At 39.6% G+C, this 23,177-nt stretch overlaps 1 protein-coding gene and 46 non-coding genes across 47 annotated transcripts; 46 read left to right on the top strand and 1 right to left on the bottom strand.

The window, feature by feature from the left end:
- Positions 1 to 8,212: 8,212 nt before the first annotated feature.
- LOC117307398 (angiopoietin-related protein 2-like) lies at positions 8,213 to 11,831 on the bottom strand. The gene is made up of 7 exons (XM_033792138.1): positions 11,822 to 11,831; positions 11,370 to 11,447; positions 10,637 to 10,870; positions 9,884 to 10,416; positions 9,662 to 9,720; positions 9,113 to 9,315; positions 8,213 to 8,472 (listed from the first exon to the last, which is right to left on the bottom strand). Exons 1-7 carry the CDS (start codon positions 11,829 to 11,831, stop codon positions 8,213 to 8,215), a joined length of 1,377 nt encoding a protein of 458 aa, XP_033648029.1.
- A 1,738-nt stretch (positions 11,832 to 13,569) lies between these two features.
- On the top strand, positions 13,570 to 13,642 carry Trnaa-agc. The gene has a single exon. It is a non-coding gene; the product is annotated as a tRNA-Ala (tRNA).
- Positions 13,643 to 13,718: 76 nt separating this feature from the next.
- Positions 13,719 to 13,791, top strand: Trnaa-ugc. The gene has a single exon. It is a non-coding gene; the product is annotated as a tRNA-Ala (tRNA).
- A 79-nt stretch (positions 13,792 to 13,870) lies between these two features.
- On the top strand, positions 13,871 to 13,943 carry Trnaa-agc. The gene has a single exon. It is a non-coding gene; the product is annotated as a tRNA-Ala (tRNA).
- A 76-nt stretch (positions 13,944 to 14,019) lies between these two features.
- Positions 14,020 to 14,092, top strand: Trnaa-agc. Its single transcript has one exon. It is a non-coding gene; the product is annotated as a tRNA-Ala (tRNA).
- Positions 14,093 to 14,168: 76 nt separating this feature from the next.
- On the top strand, positions 14,169 to 14,241 carry Trnaa-agc. The gene has a single exon. It is a non-coding gene; the product is annotated as a tRNA-Ala (tRNA).
- A 973-nt stretch (positions 14,242 to 15,214) lies between these two features.
- Positions 15,215 to 15,287, top strand: Trnaa-ugc. Its single transcript has one exon. It is a non-coding gene; the product is annotated as a tRNA-Ala (tRNA).
- Positions 15,288 to 15,515: 228 nt separating this feature from the next.
- On the top strand, positions 15,516 to 15,588 carry Trnaa-agc. The gene has a single exon. It is a non-coding gene; the product is annotated as a tRNA-Ala (tRNA).
- Positions 15,589 to 15,664: 76 nt separating this feature from the next.
- On the top strand, positions 15,665 to 15,737 carry Trnaa-agc. The gene has a single exon. It is a non-coding gene; the product is annotated as a tRNA-Ala (tRNA).
- Positions 15,738 to 16,711: 974 nt separating this feature from the next.
- Positions 16,712 to 16,784, top strand: Trnaa-agc. Its single transcript has one exon. It is a non-coding gene; the product is annotated as a tRNA-Ala (tRNA).
- Positions 16,785 to 16,860: 76 nt separating this feature from the next.
- On the top strand, positions 16,861 to 16,933 carry Trnaa-agc. Its single transcript has one exon. It is a non-coding gene; the product is annotated as a tRNA-Ala (tRNA).
- Positions 16,934 to 17,462: 529 nt separating this feature from the next.
- On the top strand, positions 17,463 to 17,535 carry Trnaa-ugc. The gene has a single exon. It is a non-coding gene; the product is annotated as a tRNA-Ala (tRNA).
- Positions 17,536 to 17,760: 225 nt separating this feature from the next.
- Positions 17,761 to 17,833, top strand: Trnaa-agc. Its single transcript has one exon. It is a non-coding gene; the product is annotated as a tRNA-Ala (tRNA).
- A 76-nt stretch (positions 17,834 to 17,909) lies between these two features.
- On the top strand, positions 17,910 to 17,982 carry Trnaa-agc. The gene has a single exon. It is a non-coding gene; the product is annotated as a tRNA-Ala (tRNA).
- Positions 17,983 to 18,059: 77 nt separating this feature from the next.
- Positions 18,060 to 18,132, top strand: Trnaa-agc. The gene has a single exon. It is a non-coding gene; the product is annotated as a tRNA-Ala (tRNA).
- A 76-nt stretch (positions 18,133 to 18,208) lies between these two features.
- On the top strand, positions 18,209 to 18,281 carry Trnaa-agc. Its single transcript has one exon. It is a non-coding gene; the product is annotated as a tRNA-Ala (tRNA).
- Positions 18,282 to 18,356: 75 nt separating this feature from the next.
- Positions 18,357 to 18,429, top strand: Trnaa-agc. The gene has a single exon. It is a non-coding gene; the product is annotated as a tRNA-Ala (tRNA).
- Positions 18,430 to 18,508: 79 nt separating this feature from the next.
- On the top strand, positions 18,509 to 18,581 carry Trnaa-agc. Its single transcript has one exon. It is a non-coding gene; the product is annotated as a tRNA-Ala (tRNA).
- Positions 18,582 to 18,658: 77 nt separating this feature from the next.
- On the top strand, positions 18,659 to 18,731 carry Trnaa-agc. The gene has a single exon. It is a non-coding gene; the product is annotated as a tRNA-Ala (tRNA).
- Positions 18,732 to 18,809: 78 nt separating this feature from the next.
- Positions 18,810 to 18,882, top strand: Trnaa-agc. The gene has a single exon. It is a non-coding gene; the product is annotated as a tRNA-Ala (tRNA).
- A 77-nt stretch (positions 18,883 to 18,959) lies between these two features.
- On the top strand, positions 18,960 to 19,032 carry Trnaa-agc. The gene has a single exon. It is a non-coding gene; the product is annotated as a tRNA-Ala (tRNA).
- A 77-nt stretch (positions 19,033 to 19,109) lies between these two features.
- On the top strand, positions 19,110 to 19,182 carry Trnaa-agc. Its single transcript has one exon. It is a non-coding gene; the product is annotated as a tRNA-Ala (tRNA).
- Positions 19,183 to 19,258: 76 nt separating this feature from the next.
- On the top strand, positions 19,259 to 19,331 carry Trnaa-ugc. Its single transcript has one exon. It is a non-coding gene; the product is annotated as a tRNA-Ala (tRNA).
- Positions 19,332 to 19,410: 79 nt separating this feature from the next.
- Trnaa-agc lies at positions 19,411 to 19,483 on the top strand. Its single transcript has one exon. It is a non-coding gene; the product is annotated as a tRNA-Ala (tRNA).
- Positions 19,484 to 19,559: 76 nt separating this feature from the next.
- On the top strand, positions 19,560 to 19,632 carry Trnaa-agc. Its single transcript has one exon. It is a non-coding gene; the product is annotated as a tRNA-Ala (tRNA).
- Positions 19,633 to 19,703: 71 nt separating this feature from the next.
- Positions 19,704 to 19,777, top strand: Trnaa-ugc. The gene has a single exon. It is a non-coding gene; the product is annotated as a tRNA-Ala (tRNA).
- Positions 19,778 to 20,006: 229 nt separating this feature from the next.
- On the top strand, positions 20,007 to 20,079 carry Trnaa-agc. Its single transcript has one exon. It is a non-coding gene; the product is annotated as a tRNA-Ala (tRNA).
- A 75-nt stretch (positions 20,080 to 20,154) lies between these two features.
- Positions 20,155 to 20,227, top strand: Trnaa-ugc. The gene has a single exon. It is a non-coding gene; the product is annotated as a tRNA-Ala (tRNA).
- Positions 20,228 to 20,304: 77 nt separating this feature from the next.
- Trnaa-agc lies at positions 20,305 to 20,377 on the top strand. Its single transcript has one exon. It is a non-coding gene; the product is annotated as a tRNA-Ala (tRNA).
- Positions 20,378 to 20,450: 73 nt separating this feature from the next.
- On the top strand, positions 20,451 to 20,523 carry Trnaa-agc. Its single transcript has one exon. It is a non-coding gene; the product is annotated as a tRNA-Ala (tRNA).
- A 78-nt stretch (positions 20,524 to 20,601) lies between these two features.
- On the top strand, positions 20,602 to 20,674 carry Trnaa-agc. The gene has a single exon. It is a non-coding gene; the product is annotated as a tRNA-Ala (tRNA).
- A 77-nt stretch (positions 20,675 to 20,751) lies between these two features.
- Positions 20,752 to 20,824, top strand: Trnaa-agc. Its single transcript has one exon. It is a non-coding gene; the product is annotated as a tRNA-Ala (tRNA).
- Positions 20,825 to 20,903: 79 nt separating this feature from the next.
- Trnaa-agc lies at positions 20,904 to 20,976 on the top strand. Its single transcript has one exon. It is a non-coding gene; the product is annotated as a tRNA-Ala (tRNA).
- Positions 20,977 to 21,051: 75 nt separating this feature from the next.
- On the top strand, positions 21,052 to 21,124 carry Trnaa-agc. The gene has a single exon. It is a non-coding gene; the product is annotated as a tRNA-Ala (tRNA).
- Positions 21,125 to 21,206: 82 nt separating this feature from the next.
- Positions 21,207 to 21,279, top strand: Trnaa-agc. The gene has a single exon. It is a non-coding gene; the product is annotated as a tRNA-Ala (tRNA).
- Positions 21,280 to 21,355: 76 nt separating this feature from the next.
- Positions 21,356 to 21,428, top strand: Trnaa-ugc. Its single transcript has one exon. It is a non-coding gene; the product is annotated as a tRNA-Ala (tRNA).
- Positions 21,429 to 21,504: 76 nt separating this feature from the next.
- Positions 21,505 to 21,577, top strand: Trnaa-ugc. The gene has a single exon. It is a non-coding gene; the product is annotated as a tRNA-Ala (tRNA).
- Positions 21,578 to 21,653: 76 nt separating this feature from the next.
- Trnaa-ugc lies at positions 21,654 to 21,726 on the top strand. The gene has a single exon. It is a non-coding gene; the product is annotated as a tRNA-Ala (tRNA).
- Positions 21,727 to 21,801: 75 nt separating this feature from the next.
- On the top strand, positions 21,802 to 21,874 carry Trnaa-agc. The gene has a single exon. It is a non-coding gene; the product is annotated as a tRNA-Ala (tRNA).
- A 79-nt stretch (positions 21,875 to 21,953) lies between these two features.
- Trnaa-agc lies at positions 21,954 to 22,026 on the top strand. Its single transcript has one exon. It is a non-coding gene; the product is annotated as a tRNA-Ala (tRNA).
- Positions 22,027 to 22,103: 77 nt separating this feature from the next.
- On the top strand, positions 22,104 to 22,176 carry Trnaa-agc. Its single transcript has one exon. It is a non-coding gene; the product is annotated as a tRNA-Ala (tRNA).
- Positions 22,177 to 22,256: 80 nt separating this feature from the next.
- Trnaa-agc lies at positions 22,257 to 22,329 on the top strand. The gene has a single exon. It is a non-coding gene; the product is annotated as a tRNA-Ala (tRNA).
- Positions 22,330 to 22,410: 81 nt separating this feature from the next.
- Positions 22,411 to 22,483, top strand: Trnaa-agc. Its single transcript has one exon. It is a non-coding gene; the product is annotated as a tRNA-Ala (tRNA).
- Positions 22,484 to 22,558: 75 nt separating this feature from the next.
- Positions 22,559 to 22,631, top strand: Trnaa-ugc. Its single transcript has one exon. It is a non-coding gene; the product is annotated as a tRNA-Ala (tRNA).
- Positions 22,632 to 22,707: 76 nt separating this feature from the next.
- Positions 22,708 to 22,780, top strand: Trnaa-agc. Its single transcript has one exon. It is a non-coding gene; the product is annotated as a tRNA-Ala (tRNA).
- An 82-nt stretch (positions 22,781 to 22,862) lies between these two features.
- Trnaa-agc lies at positions 22,863 to 22,935 on the top strand. The gene has a single exon. It is a non-coding gene; the product is annotated as a tRNA-Ala (tRNA).
- A 76-nt stretch (positions 22,936 to 23,011) lies between these two features.
- Positions 23,012 to 23,084, top strand: Trnaa-ugc. Its single transcript has one exon. It is a non-coding gene; the product is annotated as a tRNA-Ala (tRNA).
- Positions 23,085 to 23,177: the final 93 nt, after the last annotated feature.

The following is a 23,177-nucleotide window of genomic DNA, read 5'->3' as shown; positions in this document are numbered from 1 at the left end:
AGATAGGTCAATTGCCTTAAAATATGGGTTCATTAAGGGGTCAATGTGCCCTACTAATCCGGGTTAAGATGGGTCAATAGGCCTTAAGAAGATGGGTCCATATTACGTACATAATAAATTTGGGTCCATGCCTTCAATAAAACATTGGTCCATATAGGCATTGATGCAAGTAAAGATGCATGGGTCAATAGGCCTTATACATAGTCAAGATGGATCCATATATAAACCTTAATACATAGTTAAGATGGCTCTATAGGCCTTTAAAAATGGGTCCATAAGCCTATAGAACTAAGATGGGTCCATAGATGCCTTAAAAGATGGATCCACAGATGCCAAGATGGGTTCATAGGTTTTAAATGATGGGTCCATATAGGACTTAATACATAGTAAAGATGGGTCTATATGCCTTAAAACAGGGTCCATGGTATTTCGTACTAGAAAAGACGGGTCCATATACCTTCAAAGATGGGTCCATTTTAAAAGGCTTTAATACATAGTAAAGATGGGTCCTTAAGCCAATTCCATCTACCTGCTGCACTAGTCCACCAGTTCAAAGTTGACCAAGATGACTACCCGATATGGAGAAGACGGAATGGCCCATCAGTTAAAGAGAAGAATGAGAAATGTCCACCAGTTGAAACAGACGAAAAAAGGATGTATGTCCAACCAGAACAGAATAAAGTTTGGGGGTGGGGGTGGAGGGGGGGGGGGGTGACCCACATGAGGAGAAAGTAAGTGGGATGACCAATTACTTCCCTCAGTGCTCAGACACTTGGTATTGGAAGGTACCAATACCCCCACACTATTTCAATCACTTCATTCATCATCCTTCCTTTAAATTGGTAAAAATAGTTTATTAAATTGACATTTAAATAAAAAATTAATTAACATGTAATTGTTATATTTCAATGATGTTGACATATTTTGTGTTTTTGTTTGTTTGACTGAGTGTCCATCGTTTGTGTATGTTGCATTGTGTATTGTTTTCACTGTTCTCCCCTTAAAGTTTATTGTTTCTTGCTTTTGGCACAAGTCAGTGATAATTGTTTGACTTCTTTGTTCATTTATTATCAATCCACAGAGAAAAAATTCCACTGTAATATTGTCTTTATCTGGCACAGCTTGCTTGATAAGCTCGATGAATCCTGCCATGTGATGAGAAGCAGTTGAAACATGATATGTGTTGACTGTCAATACTGATCATGCTTTTCTTCCATAGACATATCCATAGACATTTCCAATAGACACATTTGTTTTCCATAGACATTTCCATAGACATTTCATTTGCTGGCACATATCTTGATAAGCTTGGCTTTTCCTCCTAAGGTGATCCAACAGAAAAAGATGTCTTGAGTGTGTTGTTCACATAGACTTTCCATTCCTGACTTCTCACTGTAACATTGTCAGCATGCTGGCACAAATATTGTCAACTCGAGGTTTTTCATCCGTAAAATTCCATTCTTATGTTAAAAGTTGTTTGTCCCATGGAAAGCATCTTGCCGTACATGAGTTTTAGAGAATTGTCTCAATTCAATCAATGAGTTTACCAAAATATTAAATTAGCTAAATAATATACACATCTATCTTTTAATACAATGATAAAGAGCTGTTATATTTTATCAGTGAAGGGCAAAACATTAATCAGATCAGTAAAACTCAATTGATTAAGCTTTTATAGAGTCCAAAATCAGCAGACATTGTTCTTGCATGGGCTAGAGAACTCAACTCTAATTGTTGTTGCAATCCTACGTACAATATTGTAGATTCACAATGTTCCAAAGAATATTGGCAGTTATTGTTAGTGTGCAGTGCATTCAATAAATCTCGGAGGTGGCTTCTTGGATGTCCAATTCCTGAGAAAATATCTTGAAGTCTTTAACTGCCTTGGCATGGCTAATTATGAAGATAATGTCAAATGATGAAGTACTTCTTGCAAATGTTCGAATCGAAGAAGTCTCAGTCCCTAAGAAATGGTGCTTTCAGTGGTTTGTATATTGTACATGTATGACTGTAGTGTTTCTGTTCAAGTTATTTATGTTTCATGATTGTTACAAGATATTTTGTATTTTTAACCTACATTTATTTACGATTAATGAGTTTTTAAAAGTTGTCAGTCCTCCATCATCACTTTCATTCAGCAATTCATCAATCATTTTAAATGTTCACTCATATCATTTCGAAATATTTTGAGCTATTGTTATACCAAGTGAGGATACTGATCTTTGGCAATTACCAAATGTGTACCCTGCCAGTGATAGCACAAGGGATGGTATAAAAAGTTAACTCCTTTTGAGGAAATTGTTCATGATATTGGCTGAAACACTGAGAATAGAATTCCTCAAAATAAAGCCAATGTAAAGAAAAACAAAGATGAGAAACTAAAGCAAAGTTAATTTTCCAGTCATAACTATCACCACGGTTACAGAAAACATTAATTGTTTAGTTATTGAGAAGGAACTGGGGTTCGGACAAACACTGACAATTAAGAAGTTCTCAAGTGAGCCTTGTGAACTTCCACAAACAGAGCTTAGTATGTGGATGCTGTTATGGGCTCATTAGATTGAGACTTGAAGGAAAGAGGCAATGACTTCTCTACTTGTTTCTCTTTGGGTCATGTTCAGTCTAAACATGAGTTGCATTATGCATAAGTTGTCAATAGAGGGCGGTATATAAGATTAGTGGTATACTCTCAACAGATGCTATGACATCATGCCAACATAGAGGATTAATAATTCCACCAAGAGGATATGAAATCCCAGGTGGCCAAATAAAGTGACAGATAACATGTTTAATAAACATGATGTACAAACAACATTATTACACCATAACAAGATGAGCCAATAGGCAGAGAGATCACCATATGATGCAATGATTAAAACCTACAACTATCAACCATTATTTATTAACAGCCCTATTAAACACAAATGAGATTATATTTCCATGACCTGAAATGGAATCCACAAGATTTTTAAACACTAACTGCTCTAAATTAGAGGATGTTATTTGTATTGACCAATTATGAGGATTAAGGGTTCCTCAGTGAGCCAATGGCATGAAGAGATCAGATACATGTGATACAAAGATTCAAACCTAAAATTAATCAACCATAATTTCCCAGAATCCTAACGATTAAGACCTTCAACCCATATAAACCAATGATTTCTCAAAACCCTAACACAAATGAGATTACATATGTATGAAATTACTAACATACACATCTTCAATGGAGACCATAAATTCAATAAGAGGAGACTAATTGTATGGAAAGGCTTTGCGGTAACACCATGTTATGACTGTCTCTAAATGAGTTTGGGTGGTTCTGAAAAGCACAGTTGGTTTCAACGTTACGTTTCGATCAGTATGCTCTGATCGTCTTCTGAAGAAAGTAGAGATAATTGTATTGACCAAACTATAAGGATTAAGAATTCCTCAGATAAGCCAATATAGATAGGAAGAGATCAGACAAATACAAAGATTAAAACTTTACAACTCATCAACAATGATTTCTAAGAACATCTCATGACCGTACAAATTTCCCTTTAATTATATTAAAATGATTAACAAACACACCTTCTAGGGACACCGCGAACATTTAACATAACCACAGCACTATCCATTGAGAGATTATTTGTAATGAGGATTAAGGATTCCTCAGATGAGCCAACAGCAGGAAGACATCAGATACACTTGATACAAAAACTAAGCTATCGAACCCTTAGATTTAGAGCACAAGTGAGATTTTCTCTGAATTTACCTGATGGAGACCACAAAGTGTATAAAAACTTTACAGCTCTAATTGAGAGGATAATATTATTTGTATTGACCAATTATGAGGATTGAGGAATCCTCCGATGAGTAAAGTAGGCAGGAAGAGATTAGCAAATACATGCTACAAGGATTAAAACCTACAACTCATCAACAATGATTTAAGTGAGTATATATCTCATGACCTAACTAATTTTAATTATGAAGGAATAGAAAATACATTTGCTAAAGAGACCACAAAGTTAAACATGACAACAGCTGCATCTATAATGAAGAAAAGTCTGTTGTATTGACCAATTATGGGGCTTAAGCATTCATCAGATGAGTCAATAGCAGGAAGAGATTAGACACTTGATGCAAAGATTAAAACCTATAACTCATCAACAATGAATTCTGAGAACCATAAAGATTAAAACCTACAACCCAAGATTTCTCAAAACCCTAACACAAGTGAGATTATATCTCTGTGAAATTACTAGTTACTGTTAACACATCACGCATTGTGTAAACACCACAACAGGTCTAAATAAGAGGGTACATTATTTGTATTGACTTGTTATAAAGATTAAGAATTCCTCAGATGAGCCAATATAGGCAGGGACAGGGAAAAATTAGACACACTTGATATTCATATCAAGTTTAACATGGTCCTAACACAGGTGAGATTATATCTCTATGACCTTATTTTAATTTAATTGAGTAGAATATAGAGCATAAAAGCGGGACAAGTTCTCAAAAGAATATCACCCAGTAGACACATGGTATTACCACAGACCAAAATAATAAGTTCAATTTAATTGTTTTTGTGTTACTCCATCAGCAGCCTTTACCTGCTTTTAGTAAACACATCTTCTGTGAGGCCAAGTTCAACATGGCAACATCCATGACAACAGCTCCAGTGGATATTATTTGTATTGACCAATTTTATTTGAGGATTACAAGGGTTCCTCAATAAGGCCAACATAAAAGAAGAGACAAGACAAACAATACAGATCTTACAGTGAGTGTTTGGCATACATCCAATACAGAGGATAAAAAAGTATGCCAACAGAATAATAAGAACCTTGCCACACAATTGTACATCTGTATGATGTACACAACTCATCCATACTTCCATTCACTCAAACAGTTTCACTTCATCCATCATCTTCCTGTGATAAAACCTTACACTAAATTTAACTGCTTAAAAAAACTTATGATATTGAAGGTATTTACCATTAATTTCAAACCTAGTTAAGTTGTTCAGCAGTTTTTTATGTCTGTTGTTTGTTTTGGTTCTGTAATGTGGGATGTGTTGTACTTGTTGTTGATGTTTGTTTTGGATGTTTGCACCATTTCAAACTGTAAAGTCTCAAAGTTTTTCATATCAGGTTCAATCAGTTCAGTTCAGTTCAGTTTATTTCCACTCTATCAGTTGAATATTGAGGAGAATATGCAGAGGAAAAACGAGGAGGCGTATTGTTTTTTAGTTCCTCTTTTCAGTCTTTGAAATCCTACAGTCTCTTGAACGACCGTACATTTCCAATCAATCTTGGTGTTGAAGTCTGAGATGCGCAATATGCGTTCACACATTCGTGGGTCATTGACCTCTACTCAGTATCAACACAATTGAATGAGGCAGGTGTTTCGCACACAAGATAAAGTTATACAACTTGTATTGAAAGCGAGCCTCCTACAATTGCAGCCAATTCCTGTTTAATCAGATTAACTTCAGCTATTTACAGGTCTAGACCACTAATGATTGATATTATATACACTGACACAGATTGAATTGTTTAAAAGTGCACATTTTCGTGACATGTTGAAGAAGGGTACATACAGACCCGGCAAGGGTTGGGAATTTGTTTGTGCCGAAATTACCACAGCACAGTCACATTTACATGATAAAGTAGTTTTAAGAATAATTCTCAGTAGTAATTAAATGCTCCCTTGGCATGTACTAATACTATAGACATACATACCCGAAATCCTCTGGTTTCTTTCTGGCATTTTTGTAATTCACTCGCTGTTTACAACTCTTTAAAACTCACCGAAATCGTCCGCCGTGTTCATATGAGTCCACACTCCAAAAGCATTTCACGCCCGTAACTTTCCAAGGTAAAGCTTGCGTCCCGTGAGAAATGTTCAGTGGACATTTTCCCGGAAATATTGTTCTCCGCTAAGATGAAAAAGACACCAGCTCCATCAGCAAACGTTTCCCGGTCAATGTATAAGAATAAAAACGACACTTCACTTGAGAGAAAGAGATTCAAGTGAACAAATTCTCGCAGAATTTTAATTCATTCAGTTCATTAAAATCTCACTGCTTCTGAAAAAGTGCATAAGGTTGTAGAGTGTCACTTTTGCATTTTTTTCTTCCAAGGGGCAATTCACACTGGATTGTTATCCTTGCGCGGTCACCGAAAATGTCTTCAAATTGCACCTTTTGTCCGATGAAACTTATATAATGCTTGTAAATTATTCTCTCTATGGCTTAAGGAGGACAAATTGTATGTTTGATTGAATTTTTCTATTGAGAAAAAAATAAAACAAACCTATTTTCCATGGTGCGAAGGGATACCGACCCCTTCACAACCTACGCGGAATGCGGTAAATGTCGTCTGCGAACATTTTGAGGGAACCGTTTTAGGGCTTGCGATTGGTCAGCAGCTGTGACAACCTTCTACTGATTGGCTAATTCAGAATGCGTTATGCAAATATCCTCACGATCGTCACATGCTGAACTATTAATAAACTACTGTACAACTATAAGCACATTAAAGCATAGCGCATAGCTGGTCTCCTGCTAATTTTAAAGTAGTAGCAAGTAAGTCGTTTGGTAACCAGTGTTGGTGTTGTGGGTGACTACGATATCCAAGTAGTGTGCGCTTTCGTTTGTTTGCTTGAAGTTTTCTGGGGATGTTTTTTGTCATGATATTTTTGATAGGCCATACTTTTTAGAGGCAAACTAGCCGCATTTAATGCTTTGAAAATACTAAAAGGGTTCATATAGTTATGGGTTCATTAGATTGAGACTCAAAGGAAAGAGGCAATGACTACTTGACTTGTTTTAGAACTCGTTTGGTCATGTTCAGTGTAGTAATGCTTTAGTACATGAGAAGTTGCATGATACACTGCAGTTGTCAAAAGAGGGCGGTATATAAGATGAGCGGTATCTCTCAACACTTACAGCATGTCGAGTGTCAGTCAGAAAGAGTAGGCGTTCGAATAATTATTCTCAATTTTCTTGTGGGGGAAAACACTTTGTTTTTCAAAGAGTGTCAACTATTGTCAGCAACTTGCCGGTGTGGCGGGAGTTCTGTCCCCATGAGATTGTGTGTGTTTTCTTCTGCACATTAGAATTGCCATCCTCAAAAATGTTTATGTCGGTTTATTTAAAGACAGCAGACACTATTGGTAATTGTCAAAGACTAGTCTTCACAGTTGGTGTACCTCAACATATGCATAAAATAACAAACCTGTGAAAATTTGAGCCCGATTGGTCGTCAGAGTTGCGAGATAACTATGAAACCAAAAACACCCTTGTCACACGAAGTTGTGTGCTTTTAGATACTTGATTTCGAGACCTCAAATTCTAAACTGTTTTATACTATCAACCTCTCCCCATTACTCGTTACCAAGTAAGGTTTTATGCTGATAATTATTTTTAGTAATTACCAATAGTGTCCACTGCCTTTAAGGATTCCTTTTTTTGATTCGGTTTGGAAAAACAGATTTCTCTATCGAAAAGCACGAAACTGAGCAGACCCCCCCCCCCGACTCCCCCGTCCCTTCGCTTGACCCCAGCGCCTGCATGCCTTGACCCAAGGCAAGGCGATGAGATAACAAACGGGCTACATAAAATAATGTACCTCTTTCCCCAAAATGAGCTTCCTAACGGAGATGGAGATGGCACACGCCGTACGCCGAAAAGGATTAAAGTAAGCAAATAATGCAGGGCAGAATAAGTGTTGACTGACAATAGTGTATTTTCAGGCCATCTTAGAATAGATAATTAAATTTATTATGGTTTGACAACATAAATGAACAGAGTATTTCAGTTCCAGAAAAATGTACAGTCGGGTTAACAATCAAATGTTATAATGTGCTACGGTCAGGTGTACACAAAGAACACCCCGTTTAATTTTGGTTAACTCCTGTTTTGCGTAGCGCCCCCTACGTTCTCATTTGTATTTACAGATTCCGACAATAAACCATTCATTCAAGAGATCTGCAAATCCATTTTCCCTGAGCCTTATTACACAGTGACTTAACAGCTCAAGATTCTTATGTCAAATAACAAGAATGATCCGCGATATGATTTTCGGATCTGCTCCCTTACATTAATGTGTTTGTGATACGAGTAAAAGTAAAGTTGTGTTCCTTATTAATTCACAAAAATAATTGTGCAACACAGACCTATAATTACAGTCAAATTGTCGACCAAAAATGTAGAAGAAAACAAAACTTATGGCAATTGCCGGATTTTCATTTCACATTCCTTCAGTGGATCGACACCTTTGAATGTCGTCCAAATGATACCATATCCGTCCCCCGGCACGGTATCGGCATGCTCCCTGTACGGTCCATTCAGACGACTCGAACCGCACGATGAGGAGTACCACCAAGCTCCCTGGGACCCTTTGGCGCAAGAACCTGCGTGGTAACCGTCGTTGTCCCGATCCCGAGTAGAGAAATCGCTCCCGTTATGATGCTTCAAAGAGTCACCTAATAAGAAAAGTAGACAAGAAGGAAATGGTCATCTTAGACCCTTGTCGAAATCACGGCTTCGGCTTTGGATTCGGCTTCCGCGCTCTCGGTTGAATGAAGCCCTGGCCGCATACAACCAAAACTTCTTCTGACAACACCCCTTTTGAATCAACCCCCCTTACCCCCTTACTCTATGCTCAACCCATGTTAATTTCCAATAGAGGACAGAATGTCCGGGGGACAGATGTCCATGGACACCGGGTCAGATCAGACCTATTGTGGCTTGGTGTTGCCGGTGTCCCTGTGAATTCTGTTCGCCGGATTCTGTCCCCACACGGAAAACGAACATAGGCTGAAGGAGGATGATTCGAAAGAGGGGACTATGAGCAAATATGTACACATTTCGCCGTATATATGGGGCGGGGGGGGGGATGGGTCACATAGGATCTCGGTCGACAGAATCTCATAGCCGGACAGAATCTCATAGCCAGACAGAATCTCATTGCCGGAGATTCTGTCCCCATACTTGAAATTAGCATGGCCGAAGGAGGATGGTTCAAAAGAGGGCCCTATCAGATGAAGTTTGTTTACAGTTTGAAATAATCTCCTGCCACACCGGTGATACCAAGGTTATGTTGGTAAACAAGAAACCTCGTACCTGCTCCTCCTCCCGGTTTCTTGTCAGCTACCAGTAGTGTGTACTCGTCGCCTCTAACCTCAAAGGATCCGTACCTGCTGTAAGCCTGGGTGCCGTCCCAAGCAACTAAATCCACCCTCAGCTCCCACTTGTTCGTTCCGGTCAGACGTCGTAGGTTATTGTTGCCGAGCCAAAACTCACCAGACATATTCCCGAACCCATTTCTATTGGAATAATTATTGCAAAATATATTTAAAATTCCGTGTAGTGAGAAAGACTGTGTAACATAAGTGTTGAAATACTTCTCTCCGTTTTCTGAAGTTAACCATTCCCACTAAATTAATACGGTAAGAGGACTCAGCCGTTATTTGGGCCATCTTTTGACCAAAGTCCGAGGAAGGAGCCGGGACCGCGTGCAGCCGATTTCCTGCCGTCTGCCACGGCGTACATTTTCCACCCGCCCGGTGTTTTTTTTTTCAACCGGAAAAAATCAAAAGTCCGGATTCTTGGCATGAAATTGTACTTCACTGTAATTAAAGTTCACACTTATTCTGATCCGTATTTGCCTACCTGTATGTGAGCCAATCGCGGTAGAAATCCACGGACCCATCATGCCGCCGCTGGAATACCTAACAAGAACAAGAACATTCGCAGTTTTAAGAATAGGGTATAATCAATCAAATAAGTTTTTGTATGCGTCGCTTTTCGCTTCATGAACAACCATTCAAAACACACAAAGTGAGAGAACACACCCACAATATTCTTAGTTTGATAGTTACTGTGTTTACTTACTATCCAACCGCCGACACCTGTATCCATGTCGCAGTAGACGGTCACCCCAGGGGCAGTGCCGTGAGGGTAGACGGTGTACAGCCCGCTATCGTCGGTTCCATTGCTGAGGATGTCTGCACAGTCGGTCAGCCAAAGAGCAGCATCGGTGGTAGGGACTGCAGCAGTGGGTGTGACTGCAGCAGTTGTAGGGACTGCAGCAGTGGGTGTGACTGCAGCAGTTGTAGGAACTGCAGCAGTGGGTGTGACTGCAGCAGTTATAGGAACTGCAGCAGTGGGTGTGATTGCAGCAGTTGTAGGGACTGCAGCAGTGGCAGCAGCAGTAGGGACTGCAGCAGTTGTAGGGACTGCAGCAGTGGGTGTGACTGCAGCAGTTGTAGGAACTGCAGCCGTGGGTGTGACTGCAGCAGTTGTAGGGACTGCAGCAGTGGCAGCAGCAGTAGGGACTGCAACAGTGGTAGGGACTGCAGCAGTGGGTGTGACTGCAGCAGTTGTAGGAATTGCAGCAGTGGGTGTGACTGCAGCAGTTGTAGGAACTGTAATAAAATTACATCGCAGTTATATAATAAAGAAGACGAAAGAACAACAAATTGGGCCAACACTTAGATAGAAACCGTGTCCTTTTGAAAGGATATGACCTATAGCCAAGTTACCAAGGTTGTATAATAAGCATGAATTGTGAACTAAATAGTGTCAAAGGAATTCAAAGATACTGTTTTTGTTGGGTAGCTATTATTTGCACATTGTCACATTTACCTTCTATGCTAGGACATCCAAACCACGCCCTCAACTTCTCTTCGTTGCGAGTGAAGAGCACATCATTGAGAAAGCCGTTGGGTGGTTCAGGCTCTTCCACGGTGTTCAACCCCCCGACGCGAGTCTCCTTACAACTGCATGGGTCCGGGGGTGCAACCCACTTGACCACACCCTGTCGGACGGTTGACTGATGGATGTAACATACCTCGCTACTGGCTACGTTTGGATAGAACACTTTGGGAGGAAATAAATGGGTGTAGTTGGAGGAGTGGTGGTTGGGGTGTAGGAGGAAAGGAGAAAAATGTCAACTATATAGGAACGGTTCACGTTTGGAAGTCATCCTTAAAATTAATGCAAATAAAACTTACTTATTTAGAAGTACAGAAGCTTTCGATAATGCATTTTTGAAAATCATTTCACTTTGAATGTAGTTTTGGAAAAGTATAGACATCGGTGCATACGGGTAAGAAGAAAAATGTATATATATGTATACGTTTTTATCCCCCAAAATTTCCAACTGAGAAACTTTACTGACATTGTTTACTGCCCGTCATTCGAGCACTCCAAACCTTTTACCATAAAAAAGCCCTTGCCCACATACCGTAACCCTGACTTTAACCCTAAGCACATTACCCATGCCTAAATCTATTTACAAGATCTCATCATCTGATTAACATCAAGTAAAACGTTGCAAAAATTCTTCTGTAAGTTTGGAATAAAGGACTTGACTCACGAGCAACAACAGCACCCACGAAATCATCATCCAGCTGAATTGAGTAATACATTCCATTATACGACGGTCCTTCATCATCTAATAAAGAAGAAGAAAAAGAAGAAGAGACATAGTATCCTAACCCTATGCTCATTTCTCAAATTGGTTCGGGACGTCACCTCATTGTCTCGTACCCTACTCCAGTTTCACAGATGAGCACTGCTTTGGTAAATTCATACTGACATTCTACTTACAATTTCTCAAACTCGGACTGTAGTTTTTGTTCAGTCAAATCGCATACCATGCGCTTTCCGAACCAAGTTGGCATCTCAAATCTCCTAACAGCATTTTTACCCCTGTTCTAATTTCGGGTCCGTAGACGTTCGTAAAACCATACCCGTAATCCTTGCATGCAGCATGTAATGCCGATAGCCGCCGAAATTTGCACACATTATGGTCACATGATGCCTCACCTGTACCCATTTACTCATGGGTGAAAACAGTGTTTTAAAGCATAGGAAATTATTTGGAATAGTTAGACTTTACTCAAGTCCCAATCCCGTGACATCCCGATCCCCAGAAAACTAATGTTTTGTGATGCTCAGCATTCCCCAACCCGCATTTTGACGGCGAGCGCGCACTGATGCGGGATTAGTTGGCACGATATGCTTAGTGACCTCTCACAAGAGAATGAGACTCGAATCAAGTCAAGGGGATAGACCCTTTACATGAATAAAGATAAGTCTGCCATAATAATGATATCATTAGTTGAATGCATCTACATACATAAACAGTCAACCCTCCTACTGTCAGACCATTCAATACCATCCATAGCATATCACCTACCGTGCTTTGGTATCCCCCAAATGTCCCCATACTTTCAACACACTGCTTTCCTTCTTCTCTACAGAGAGCCTGTGCTACATATCGATCACAGTATATTCACTTGATCATGGTCCATCTTTCGCTTTCACTAAAAGTGTCCCTGTATATGAAATCAACTCCTCTTCACCTTTTACAAAATATTCAAAAGTTGTTTCTAATCAAATTAAACCATCATCGATTCTCTTATGTGGCAAATCTACATTGCTATGATCGATTCCTCACGAAGGCAAGATACTCTTTTAATGAAACTTAGATATTTCAGATATTAATACTATTTCAGTTTATAGCTTCAGTTGTATAACAGACGATATTTTACCTACATTGCTATGATCGATTCCTCACGAAGGCAAAATACTCTTTTAATGAAACTTAGATATTCAGATAATAATACTATTTCAGTTTATAGCTTCAGTTGTATAACAGACGATATTTTACCTTTTAACCACAGGTTCTTGTAAATTATTCAATAGTTGGTTTCTAATAATTAAACCATCATTGATTCTCTGATGTGGCAATTCGACATGATGTCAAAATACCAAATGAAATTTAAATAACTCAGATAGATATTATGTTGTATAGTCACCTTCAGTTGTAACAGCCGGATGTGAGCAGCGGAATTTTGGGAGCCAGAAGACCGAGGACGTCCTTTGATACCGTACCTATATATGATATGTATTCGATTGTTTCGCGACTGTGGCCGGCCGCCGTGAAAAGAACAATTTCGCCAAAGTCAACACTTCGTTCGTGTCTAAAAAAAACAACCCAGTAACACGGAGAAGTGCAAACATGGACTGCTAAATTAAAAAATGATGACAGGGGAAGATTGAATATAAACCGCTTTATTACCAACGCCTGGCGATGCTGTTTTACATTGCATTTATGAACAATTAGCTCATTTGAGAAGGGAGTAATGATCACATTGTGTTTACCTGGAATTTGTGTTGAACACGAACATGTATACCCCTTTGCATTGGTAGTGATTGGGGTGGGGTGGGGGTCCCTGATTGCAGTTGTTGACTACTTTTGTGTATCATGAACATGTGATGAATTTCGGTACCCCATGGAGACAAAAGACAAAACAAAAAAGGGAAGACAAGGAGGAATTACAAAATTGTGCTCCAAAAGGAAATTATTTTGAGTACAAAGTTTGTGGGAAACTTAGCCATATATAGGACACGCAGGAACATGGGGGATTAGCTCAAGTGGTAGAGCGCTCGCTTAGCATGTGAGAGGTACTTGGATCGATACCCGGATTCTCCAATCTTTAACCTCTTTTTGTTTTAATGAATCAAAAAGAAAGTTCCCATTTTATGCAAATTATTTGTGATTATAACATGGGGGATTAGCTCAAGTGGTAGAGCGCTCGCTTAGCATGTGAGAGGTACCGGGATCGATACCCGGATTCTCCAATTTTTAACCTCTTTTTGTTTTAATAAATCAAAGAGAAAGTGCCCATTTTATGCAAATTGATTGTGCTTATAACATGGGGGATTAGCTCAAGTGGTAGAGCGCTCGCTTTGCATGTGAGAGGTACCGGGATCGATACCCGGATTCTCCAATCTTTAACCTCTTTTTGTTGTCCAAACAGAAGAAGAAGAAAGTTCCCATTTTATGCAAATTATTTGTGATTATAACATGGGGGATTAGCTCAAGTGGTAGAGCGCTCGCTTAGCATGTGAGAGGTACCGGGATCGATACCCGGATTCTCCAATTTTTAACCTCTTTTTGTTTTAATAAATCAAAGAGAAAGTGCCCATTTTATGCAAATTGATTGTGCTTATAACATGGGGGATTAGCTCAAGTGGTAGAGCGCTCGCTTAGCATGTGAGAGGTACCGGGATCGATACCCGGATTCTCCAATCTTTACGTCTTTTTGTTTTTAAAATTCAAAAAAGAAAGTTCCCATTTTATGCAAACTATTTGTGCCTATAACATGGGGGATTAGCTCAAGTGGTAGAGCGCTCGCTTAGCATGTGAGAGGTACCGGGATCGATACCCGGATTCTCCAATCTTTAACCTCTATTTGTTGTCCAAAGAGAAGAAGAAGAAAGTTCCTATTTTATGCAAATTATTTGTGCTTATAACATGGGGGATTAGCTCAAGTGGTAGAGCGCTCGCTTAGCGTGTGAGAGGTACCGGGATCGGTACCCGGATTCTCCAATCGTTAACCTCTTTTTGTTGTCCAAACAAAAGAAGACGAAAGTTCCCATTTTATGCATATTATTTGTGACTATAACATGGGGGATTAGCTCAAGTGGCAGAGCGCTCGCTTAGCATGTGAGAGGTACCGGGATCGATACCGGATTCTCCAATCTTTACCCTCTTATTGTTGTCCAAACAGAGAAGAAGAAAGTTCCCAGTTTATACAAATTATTTGTGACTATAACATGGGGGATTAGCTCAAGTGGTAGAGCGCTCGCTTAGCATGTGAGAGGTACCGGGATCGATACCGGATTCTCCAATCTTTACGTCTTTTTGTTTTTAAAATTCAAAAAGGAAAGTTCCCATTTTATACAAACTATTTGTGACTATAACATGGGGGATTAGCTCAAGTGGTAGAGCGCTCGCTTTGCATGTGAGAGGTACCGGAATCGATACCCGGATTCTCCAATCTTTAACCTCTTTTTGTTTTAATGAATCAAAAAGAAAGTTCCCATTTTATGCACATTATTTGTGATAAAAAAATGGGGGATTAGCTCAAGTGGTAGAGCGCTCGCTTAGCATGTGAGAGGTACTTGGATCGATACCCGGATTCTCCAATCTTTAACCTCTTTTTGTTTTAATGAATCAAAAAGAAAGTTCCCATTTTATGCAAATTATTTGTGATTATAACATGGGGGATTAGCTCAAGTGGTAGAGCGCTCGCTTAGCATGTGAGAGGTACCGGGATCGATACCCGGATCTTCAATTTTAACCTCTTTTTGTTTTAATGAATCAAAGAGAAAGTGCCAATTTTATGCAAATTGATTGTGCTTTAACATGGGGGATTAGCTCAAGTGGTAGAGCGCTCGCTTTGCATGTGAGAGGTACCGGGATCGATACCCGGATTCTCCAATCTTTAACCTCTTTTTGTTGTCCAAACAGAAGAAGAAGAAAGTTCCCATTTTATGCAAATTATTTGTGATTATAACATGGGGGATTAGCTCAAGTGTTAGAGCGCTCGCTTAGCATGTGAGAGGTACCGGGATCGATACCCGGATTCTCAAATTTTTAACCTCTTTTTGTTTTAATAAATCAAAGAGAAAGTGCCCATTTTATGCAAATTGATTGTGCTTATAACATGGGGGATTAGCTCAAGTGGTAGAGCGCTCGCTTAGCATGTGAGAGGTACCGGGATCGATACCCGGATTCTCCAATCTTTACGTCTTTTTGTTTTTAAAATTCAAAAAAGAAAGTTCCCATTTTATGCAAACTATTTGTGCCTATAACATGGGGGATTAGCTCAAGTGGTAGAGCGCTCGCTTAGCATGTGAGAGGTACCGGGATCGATACCCGGATTCTCCAATATTTAACCTCTATTTGTTGTCCAAACAGAAGAAGAAGAAAGTTCCTATTTTATGCAAATTATTTGTGCTTATAACATGGGGGATTAGCTCAAGTGGTAGAGCGCTCGCTTAGCGTGTGAGAGGTACCGGGATCAGTACCCGGATTCTCCAATCGTTAACCTCTTTTTGTTGTCCAAACAGAAGAAGAAGAAAGTTCCCATTTTATGCAAATTATTTGTGACTATAACATGGGGGATTAGCTCAAGTGGCAGAGCGCTCGCTTAGCATGTGAGAGGTACCGGGATCGATACCGGATTCTCCAATCTTTACCCTCTTATTGTTGTCCAAACAGAGAAGAAGAAAGTTCCCAGTTTATGCAAATTATTTGTGACTATAACATGGGGGATTAGCTCAAGTGGTAGAGCGCTCGCTTAGCATGTGAGAGGTACAGGGATCGATACCGGATTCTCCAATCTTTACGTCTTTTTGTTTTTAAAATTCAAAAAGGAAAGTTCCCATTTTATACAAACTATTTGTGACTATAACATGGGGGATTAGCTCAAGTGGTAGAGCGCTCGCTTTGCATGTGAGAGGTACCGGAATCGATACCCGGATTCTCCAATCTTTAACCTCTTTTTGTTTTAATGAATCAAAAAGAAAGTTCCCATTTTATGCACATTATTTGTGATTAAAAAATGGGGGATTAGCTCAAGTAGTAGAGCGCTCGCTTAGCATGTGAGAGGTACTTGGATCGATACCCGGATTCTCCAATCTTTAACCTCTTTTTGTTTTAATGAATCAAAAAGAAAGTTCCCATTTTATGCAAATTATTTGTGATTATAACATGGGGGATAAGCTCAAGTGGTAGAGCACTCGCTTAGCATGTGAGAGGTACCGGGATCGATACCCGGATCTTCAATTTTTAACCTCTTTTTGTTTTAATAAATCAAAGAGAAAGTGCCAATTTTATGCAAATTGATTGTGCTTTAACATGGGGGATTAGCTCAAGTGGTAGAGCGCTCGCTTAGCATGTGAGAGGTACCGGGATCGATACCCGGATTCTCCAACTTTTAACCTCTTTTTGTTTTAATAAATCAAAGAGAAAGTGCCCATTTTATGCAAATTGATTGAGCTTATAACATGGGGGATTAGCTCAAGTGGTAGAGCGCTCGCTTAGCATGTGAGAGGTACCGGGATCGATACCCGGATTCTCCAATATTTAACCTCTTTTTGTTGTCCAAACAGAAGAAGAAGAAAGTTCCTATTTTATGCAAATTATTTGTGCTTATAACATGGGGGATTAGCTCAAGTGGTAGAGCGCTCGCTTAGCATGTGAGAGGTACCGGGATCAGTACCCGGATTCTCCAATCGTTAAACTCTTTTTGTTGTCCAAACAGAAGAAGAAGAAAGTTCCCATTTTATGCAAATTATTTGTGACTATAACATGGGGGATTAGCTCAAGTGGCAGAGCGCTCGCTTAGCATGTGAGAGGTACCGGGATCGATACCGGATTCTCCAATCTTTACCCTCTTATTGTTGTCCAAACAGAGAAGAAGAAAGTTCCCAGTTTATGCAAATTATTTGTGACTATAACATGGGGGATTAGCTCAAGTGGTAGAGCGCTCGCTTAGCATGTGAGAGGTACAGGGATCGATACCGGATTCTCCAATCTTTACGTCTTTTTGTTTTTAAAATTCAAAAAGGAAAGTTCCCATTTTATACAAACTATTTGTGACTATAACATGGGGGATTAGCTCAAGTGGTAGAGCGCTCGCTTTGCATGTGAGAGGTACCGGGATCGATACCCGGATTCTCCAATCTTTAACCTCTTTTTGTTTTAATGAATCAAAAAGAAAGTTCCCATTTTATGCAAATTATTTGTGATTAAACAATGGGGGATTAGCTCAAGTGGTAGAGCGCTCGCTTAGCATGTGAGAGGTACTTGGATCGATACCCGGATTCTCCAATCTTTAACCTCTTTTTGTTTTAATGAATCAAAAAGAAAGTTCCCATTTTATGCAAATTATTTGTGATTATAACATGGGGGATTAGCTCAAGTGGTAGAGCGCTCGCTTAGCATGTGAGAGGTACCGGGATCGATACCCGGATTCTCCAATCTTTAACCTCTTTTTGTTTTAATAAATCAAAGAGAAAGTTCCCATTTTATGCAAATTGATTGTGCTTATAACATGGGGGATTAGCTCAAGTGGTAGAGCGCTCGCTTAGCATGTGAGAGGTACCGGGATCGATACCCGGATTCTCCAATCTTTAACCTCTTTTTGTTTTAATAAATCAAAAAAGAAAGTTCCCATTTTATGCAAATTATTTGTGCTTATAACATGGGGGATTAGCTCAAGTGGTAGAGCGCTCGCTTAGCATGTGAGAGGTACCGGGATCGATACCCGGATTCTCCAATCTTTACGTCTTTTTGTTTTTAAAATTCAAAACAGAAAGTTCCCATTTTATGCAAACTATTTGTGCCTATAACATGGGGGATTAGCTCAAGTGGTAGAGCGCTCGCTTAGCATGTGAGAGGTACCGGGATCGATACCCGGATTCTCCAATCTTTACGTCTTTTTGTTTTTAAAATTCAAGAAAGAAACTTCCCATTTTATGCAAATTATTTGTGATTATAACATGGGGATTAGCTCAAGTGGTAGAGCGCTCGCTTAGCATGTGAGAGGTACCGGGATCGATACCCGGATTCTCCAATCTTTAACCTCTATTTGTTGTCCAAATGAATCAAAAAGAAAGTTCCCATTTTATGCAAATTATTTGTGATTATAACATGGGGGATTAGCTCAAGTGGTAGAGCGCTCGCTTAGCATGTGAGAGGTACCGGGATCGATACCCGGATTCTCCAATCTTTAACCTCTTTTTGTTTTAAAAATTCAAGAAAGAAAGTTCCCATTTTATGCAAATTATTTGTGATTATAACATGGGGGATTAGCTCAAGTGGTAGAGCGCTCGCTTAGCATGTGAGAGGTACCGGGATCGATACCCGGATTCTCCAATCTTTAACCTCTTTTGTTGTCCAAACAGAAGAAGAAGAAAGTTCCCATTTTATGCAAATTATTTGTGACTATAACATGGGGGATTAGCTCAAGTGGTAGAGCGCTCGCTTAGCATGTGAGAGGTACCGGGATCGATACCCGGATTCTCCAATCTTTAACCTCTTTTTGTTTTTAAAATTCAAAAAAGAAAGTTCCCATTTTATGCAAATTATTTGTGACTATAACATGGGGGATTAGCTCAAGTGGTAGAGCGCTCGCTTAGCATGTGAGAGGTACCGGGATCGATACCCGGATTCTCCAATCTTTACCTCTTATTGTTGTCCAAACAGAGAAGAAGAAAGTTCCCATTTTATGCAAATTATTTGTGACTATAACATGGGGGATTAGCTCAAGTGGTAGAGCGCTCGCTTAGCATGTGAGAGGTACCGGGATCGATACCCGGATTCTCCAATCTTTACGTCTTTTTGTTTTTAAAATTCAAAAAGGAAAGTTCCCATTTTATGCAAACTATTTGTGACTATAACATGGGGGATTAGCTCAAGTGGTAGAGCGCTCGCTTTGCATGTGAGAGGTACCGGGATCGATACCCGGATTCTCCAATCTTTAACCTCTTTTTGTTGTCCAAACAGAAGAAGAAGAAAGTTCCCATTTTATGCAAATTATTTGTGACTATAACATGGGGGATTAGCTCAAGTGGTAGAGCGCTCGCTTAGCATGTGAGAGGTACCGGGATCGATACCCGGATTCTCCAATCTTTACGTCTTTTTGTTTTTAAAATTAAAAAAAGAAAGTTCCCATTTTATGCAAACTATTTGTGCCTATAACATGGGGGATTAGCTCAAGTGGTAGAGCGCTCGCTTAGCATGTGAGAGGTACCGGGATCGATACCCGGATTCTCCAATCTTTACGTCTTTTTGTTTTTAAAATTCAAGAAAGAAAGTTCCCATTTTATGCAAATTGTGATTATAACATGGGGATTAGCTCAAGTGGTTAGAGCGCTCGCTTTGCATGTGAGAGGTACCGGGATCGATACCCGGATTCTCCAATCTTTAAGTCTTTTTTTTTTGGAAATTCAAGAAAGAAACTACCCATTTTATGCAAATTATTTGTGATTATAACATGGGGATTAGCTCAAGTGGTAGAGCGCTCGCTTAGCATGTGAGAGGTACTGGGATCGATACCCGGATTCTCCAATCTTTAACCTTATGTCTTTTGTTTTTAAAATTCCAAAAAGAAAGTTCCCATTTTATGCAAATTATTTGTGACTATAACATGGGGGATTAGCTCAAGTGGTAGAGCGCTCGCTTAGCATGTGAGAGGTACCGGGATCGATACCCGGATTCTCCAATCTTTACGTCTTTTTGTTTTTAAAATTCAAAAAGAAAGTTCCCATTTTATGCAAACTATTTGTGACTATAACATGGGGGATTAGCTCAAGTGGTAGAGCGCTCGCTTTGCATGTGAGAGGTACCGGGATCGATACCCGGATTCTCCAATCTTTACCGTCTTTTGTTGTTTAAAATTCAAAAAAGAAAGTTCCCATTTTATGCAAATTATTTGTGACTATAACATGGGGGATTAGCTCAAGTGGTAGAGCGCTCGCTTAGCATGTGAGAGGTACCGGGATCGATACCCGGATTCTCCAATCTTTACGTCTTTTTGTTTTAAAGATCAAAAAGAAAGTTCCCATTTTATGCAAATTATTTGTGATTATAACATGGGGATTAGCTCAAGTGGTAGAGCGCTCGCTTAGCATGTGAGAGGTACCGGGATCGATACCCGGATTCTCCAATCTTTAACCTCTTTTGTTGTCCAAACAGAAGAAGAAGAAAGTTCCCATTTTATGCAAATTATTTGTGACTATAACATGGGGGATTAGCTCAAGTGGTAGAGCGCTCGCTTAGCATGTGAGAGGTACCGGGATCGATACCCGGATTCTCCAATCTTTACGTCTTTTTGTTTTTAAAATTCAAAAAGAAAGTTCCCATTTTATGCAAATTATTTGTGACTATAACATATGGGGGATTAGCTCAAGTGGTAGAGCGCTCGCTTAGCATGTGAGAGGTACCGGGATCGATACCCGGATTCTCCAATCTTTAACCTCTTTTTGTTGTCCAAACAGAAGAAGAAGAAAGTTCCCATTTTATGCAAGTTATTTGTGACTATAACATGGGGGATTAGCTCAAGTGGTAGAGCGCTCGCTTAGCATGTGAGAGGTACCGGGATCGATACCCGGATTCTCCAATCTTTATGTCTTTTTGTACTTAAAATTCAAAAAAGAAACTCCCATTTTATGCAAATTATTTGTGCTTATAACATGGGGGATTAGCTCAAGTGGTAGAGCGCTCGCTTAGCATGTGAGAGGTACCGGGATCGATACCCGGATTCTCCAATCTTTAACCTCTTTTTGTTGTCTAAACAGAAGAAGAAGAAAGTTCCCATTTTATGCAAATTATTTGTGACTATAACCATATGGGGGATTAGCTCAAGTGGTAGAGCGCTCGCTTAGCATGTGAGAGGTACCGGGATCGATACCCGGATTCTCCAATCTTTACGTCTTTTTGTTTTTAAAATTCAAAAAAGAAAGTTCCCATTTTATGCAAGTTATTTGTGACTATAACATGGGGGATTAGCTCAAGTGGTAGAGCGCTCGCTTTGCATGTGAGAGGTACCGGGATCGATACCCGGATTCTCCAATCTTTACGTCTTTTTGTTTTTAAAATTCAAAAAAGAAAGTTCCCATTTTATGCAAACTATTTGTGACTATAACATGGGGGATTAGCTCAAGTGGTAGAGCGCTCGCTTTGCATGTGAGAGGTACCGGGATCGATACCCGGATTCTCCAATCTTTACGTCTTTTTGTTTTTAAAATTCAAAAAAGAAAGTTCCCATTTTATGCAAATTATTTGTGACTATAACATGGGGGATTAGCTCAAGTGGTAGAGCGCTCGCTTTGCATGTGAGAGGTACCGGGATCGATACCCGGATTCTCCAATCTTTACGTCTTTTTGTTTTAATGAATCAAAAAGAAAGTTCCCATTTTATGCAAATTATTTGTGACTATAACATGGGGGATTAGCTTAAGTGGTAGAGCGCTCGCTTAGCATGTGAGAGGTACCGGGATCGATACCCGGATTCTCCAATCTTTAACCTCTTTTTGTTGTCCAAACAGAAGAAGAAGAAAGTTCCCATTTTATGCAAATTATTTGTGACTATAACATGGGGGATTAGCTCAAGTGGTAGAGCGCTCGCTTAGCATGTGAGAGGTACCGGGATCGATACCCGGATTCTCCAATCTTTATGTCTTTTTGTTTTTAAAATTCCAAAAAGAAAGTTCCCATTTATGCAAATTATTTGTGACTATAACATATGGGGGATTAGCTCAAGTGGTAGAGCGCTCGCTTAGCATGTGAGAGGTACCGGGATCGATACCCGGATTCTCCAATCTTTAACCTCTTTTTGTTGTCCAAACAGAAGAAGAAGAAAGTTCCCATTTTTATGCAAATTATTTGTGACTGTAACATGGGGGATTAGCTCAAGTGGTAGAGCGCTCGCTTAGCATGTGAGAGGTACCGGGATCGATACCCGGATTCTCCAATCTTTATGTCTTTTTGTTGTCTAAACAGAAGAAGAAGAAAGTTCCCATTTTATGCAAATTATTTGTGACTATAACCATATGGGGGATTAGCTCAAGTGGTAGAGCGCTCGCTTAGCATGTGAGAGGTACCGGGATCGATACCCGGATTCTCCAATCTTTACGTCTTTTTGTTTTAAAATTCAAAAAAGAAAGTTCCCATTTTATGCAAGTTATTTGTGACTATAACATGGGGGATTAGCTCAAGTGGTAGAGCGCTCGCTTTGCATGTGAGAGGTACCGGGATCGATACCCGGATTCTCCAATCTTTATGTCTTTTTGTACTTAAAATTCAAAAAAGAAAGTTCCCATTTTATGCAAATTATTTGTGACTGTAACATGGGGGATTAGCTCAAGTGGTAGAGCGCTCGCTTAGCATGTGAGAGGTACCGGGATCGATACCCGGATTCTCCAATCTTTAACCTCTTTTTGTTGTCTAAACAGAAGAAGAAGAAAGTTCCCATTTTATGCAAATTATTTGTGACTATAACCATATGGGGGATTAGCTCAAGTGGTAGAGCGCTCGCATAGCATGTGAGAGGTACCGGGATCGATACCCGGATTCTCCAATCTTTACGTCTTTTTGTTTTTAAAATTCAAAAAAGAAAGTTCCCATTTTATGCAAGTTATTTGTGACTATAACATGGGGGATTAGCTCAAGTGGTAGAGCGCTCGCTTTGCATGTGAGAGGTACCGGGATCGATACCCGGATTCTCCAATCTTTACGTCTTTTTGTTTTTAAAATTCAAAAAAGAAAGTTCCCATTTTATGCAAACTATTTGTGACTATAACATGGGGGATTAGCTCAAGT

This window comes from Asterias rubens, chromosome 2, assembly GCF_902459465.1.
Source record: "Asterias rubens chromosome 2, eAstRub1.3, whole genome shotgun sequence".
Lineage (NCBI taxonomy): Eukaryota > Metazoa > Echinodermata > Asteroidea > Forcipulatida > Asteriidae > Asterias > Asterias rubens.
This window is presented reverse-complemented; position numbering and strand designations above follow the sequence as displayed.

Coding starts and splice junctions, on each gene's coding strand:
- LOC117307398 (XM_033792138.1), bottom strand. Junction 10,417..10,636: donor TGGATGTCCTAGCATAGAAG/GTAAATGTGACA, acceptor ATTTTATTACAG/TTCCTACAACTGCTGCAGTC. Junction 9,316..9,661: donor CGCGATTGGCTCACATACAG/GTAGGCAAATAC, acceptor TTATTCCAATAG/AAATGGGTTCGGGAATATGT.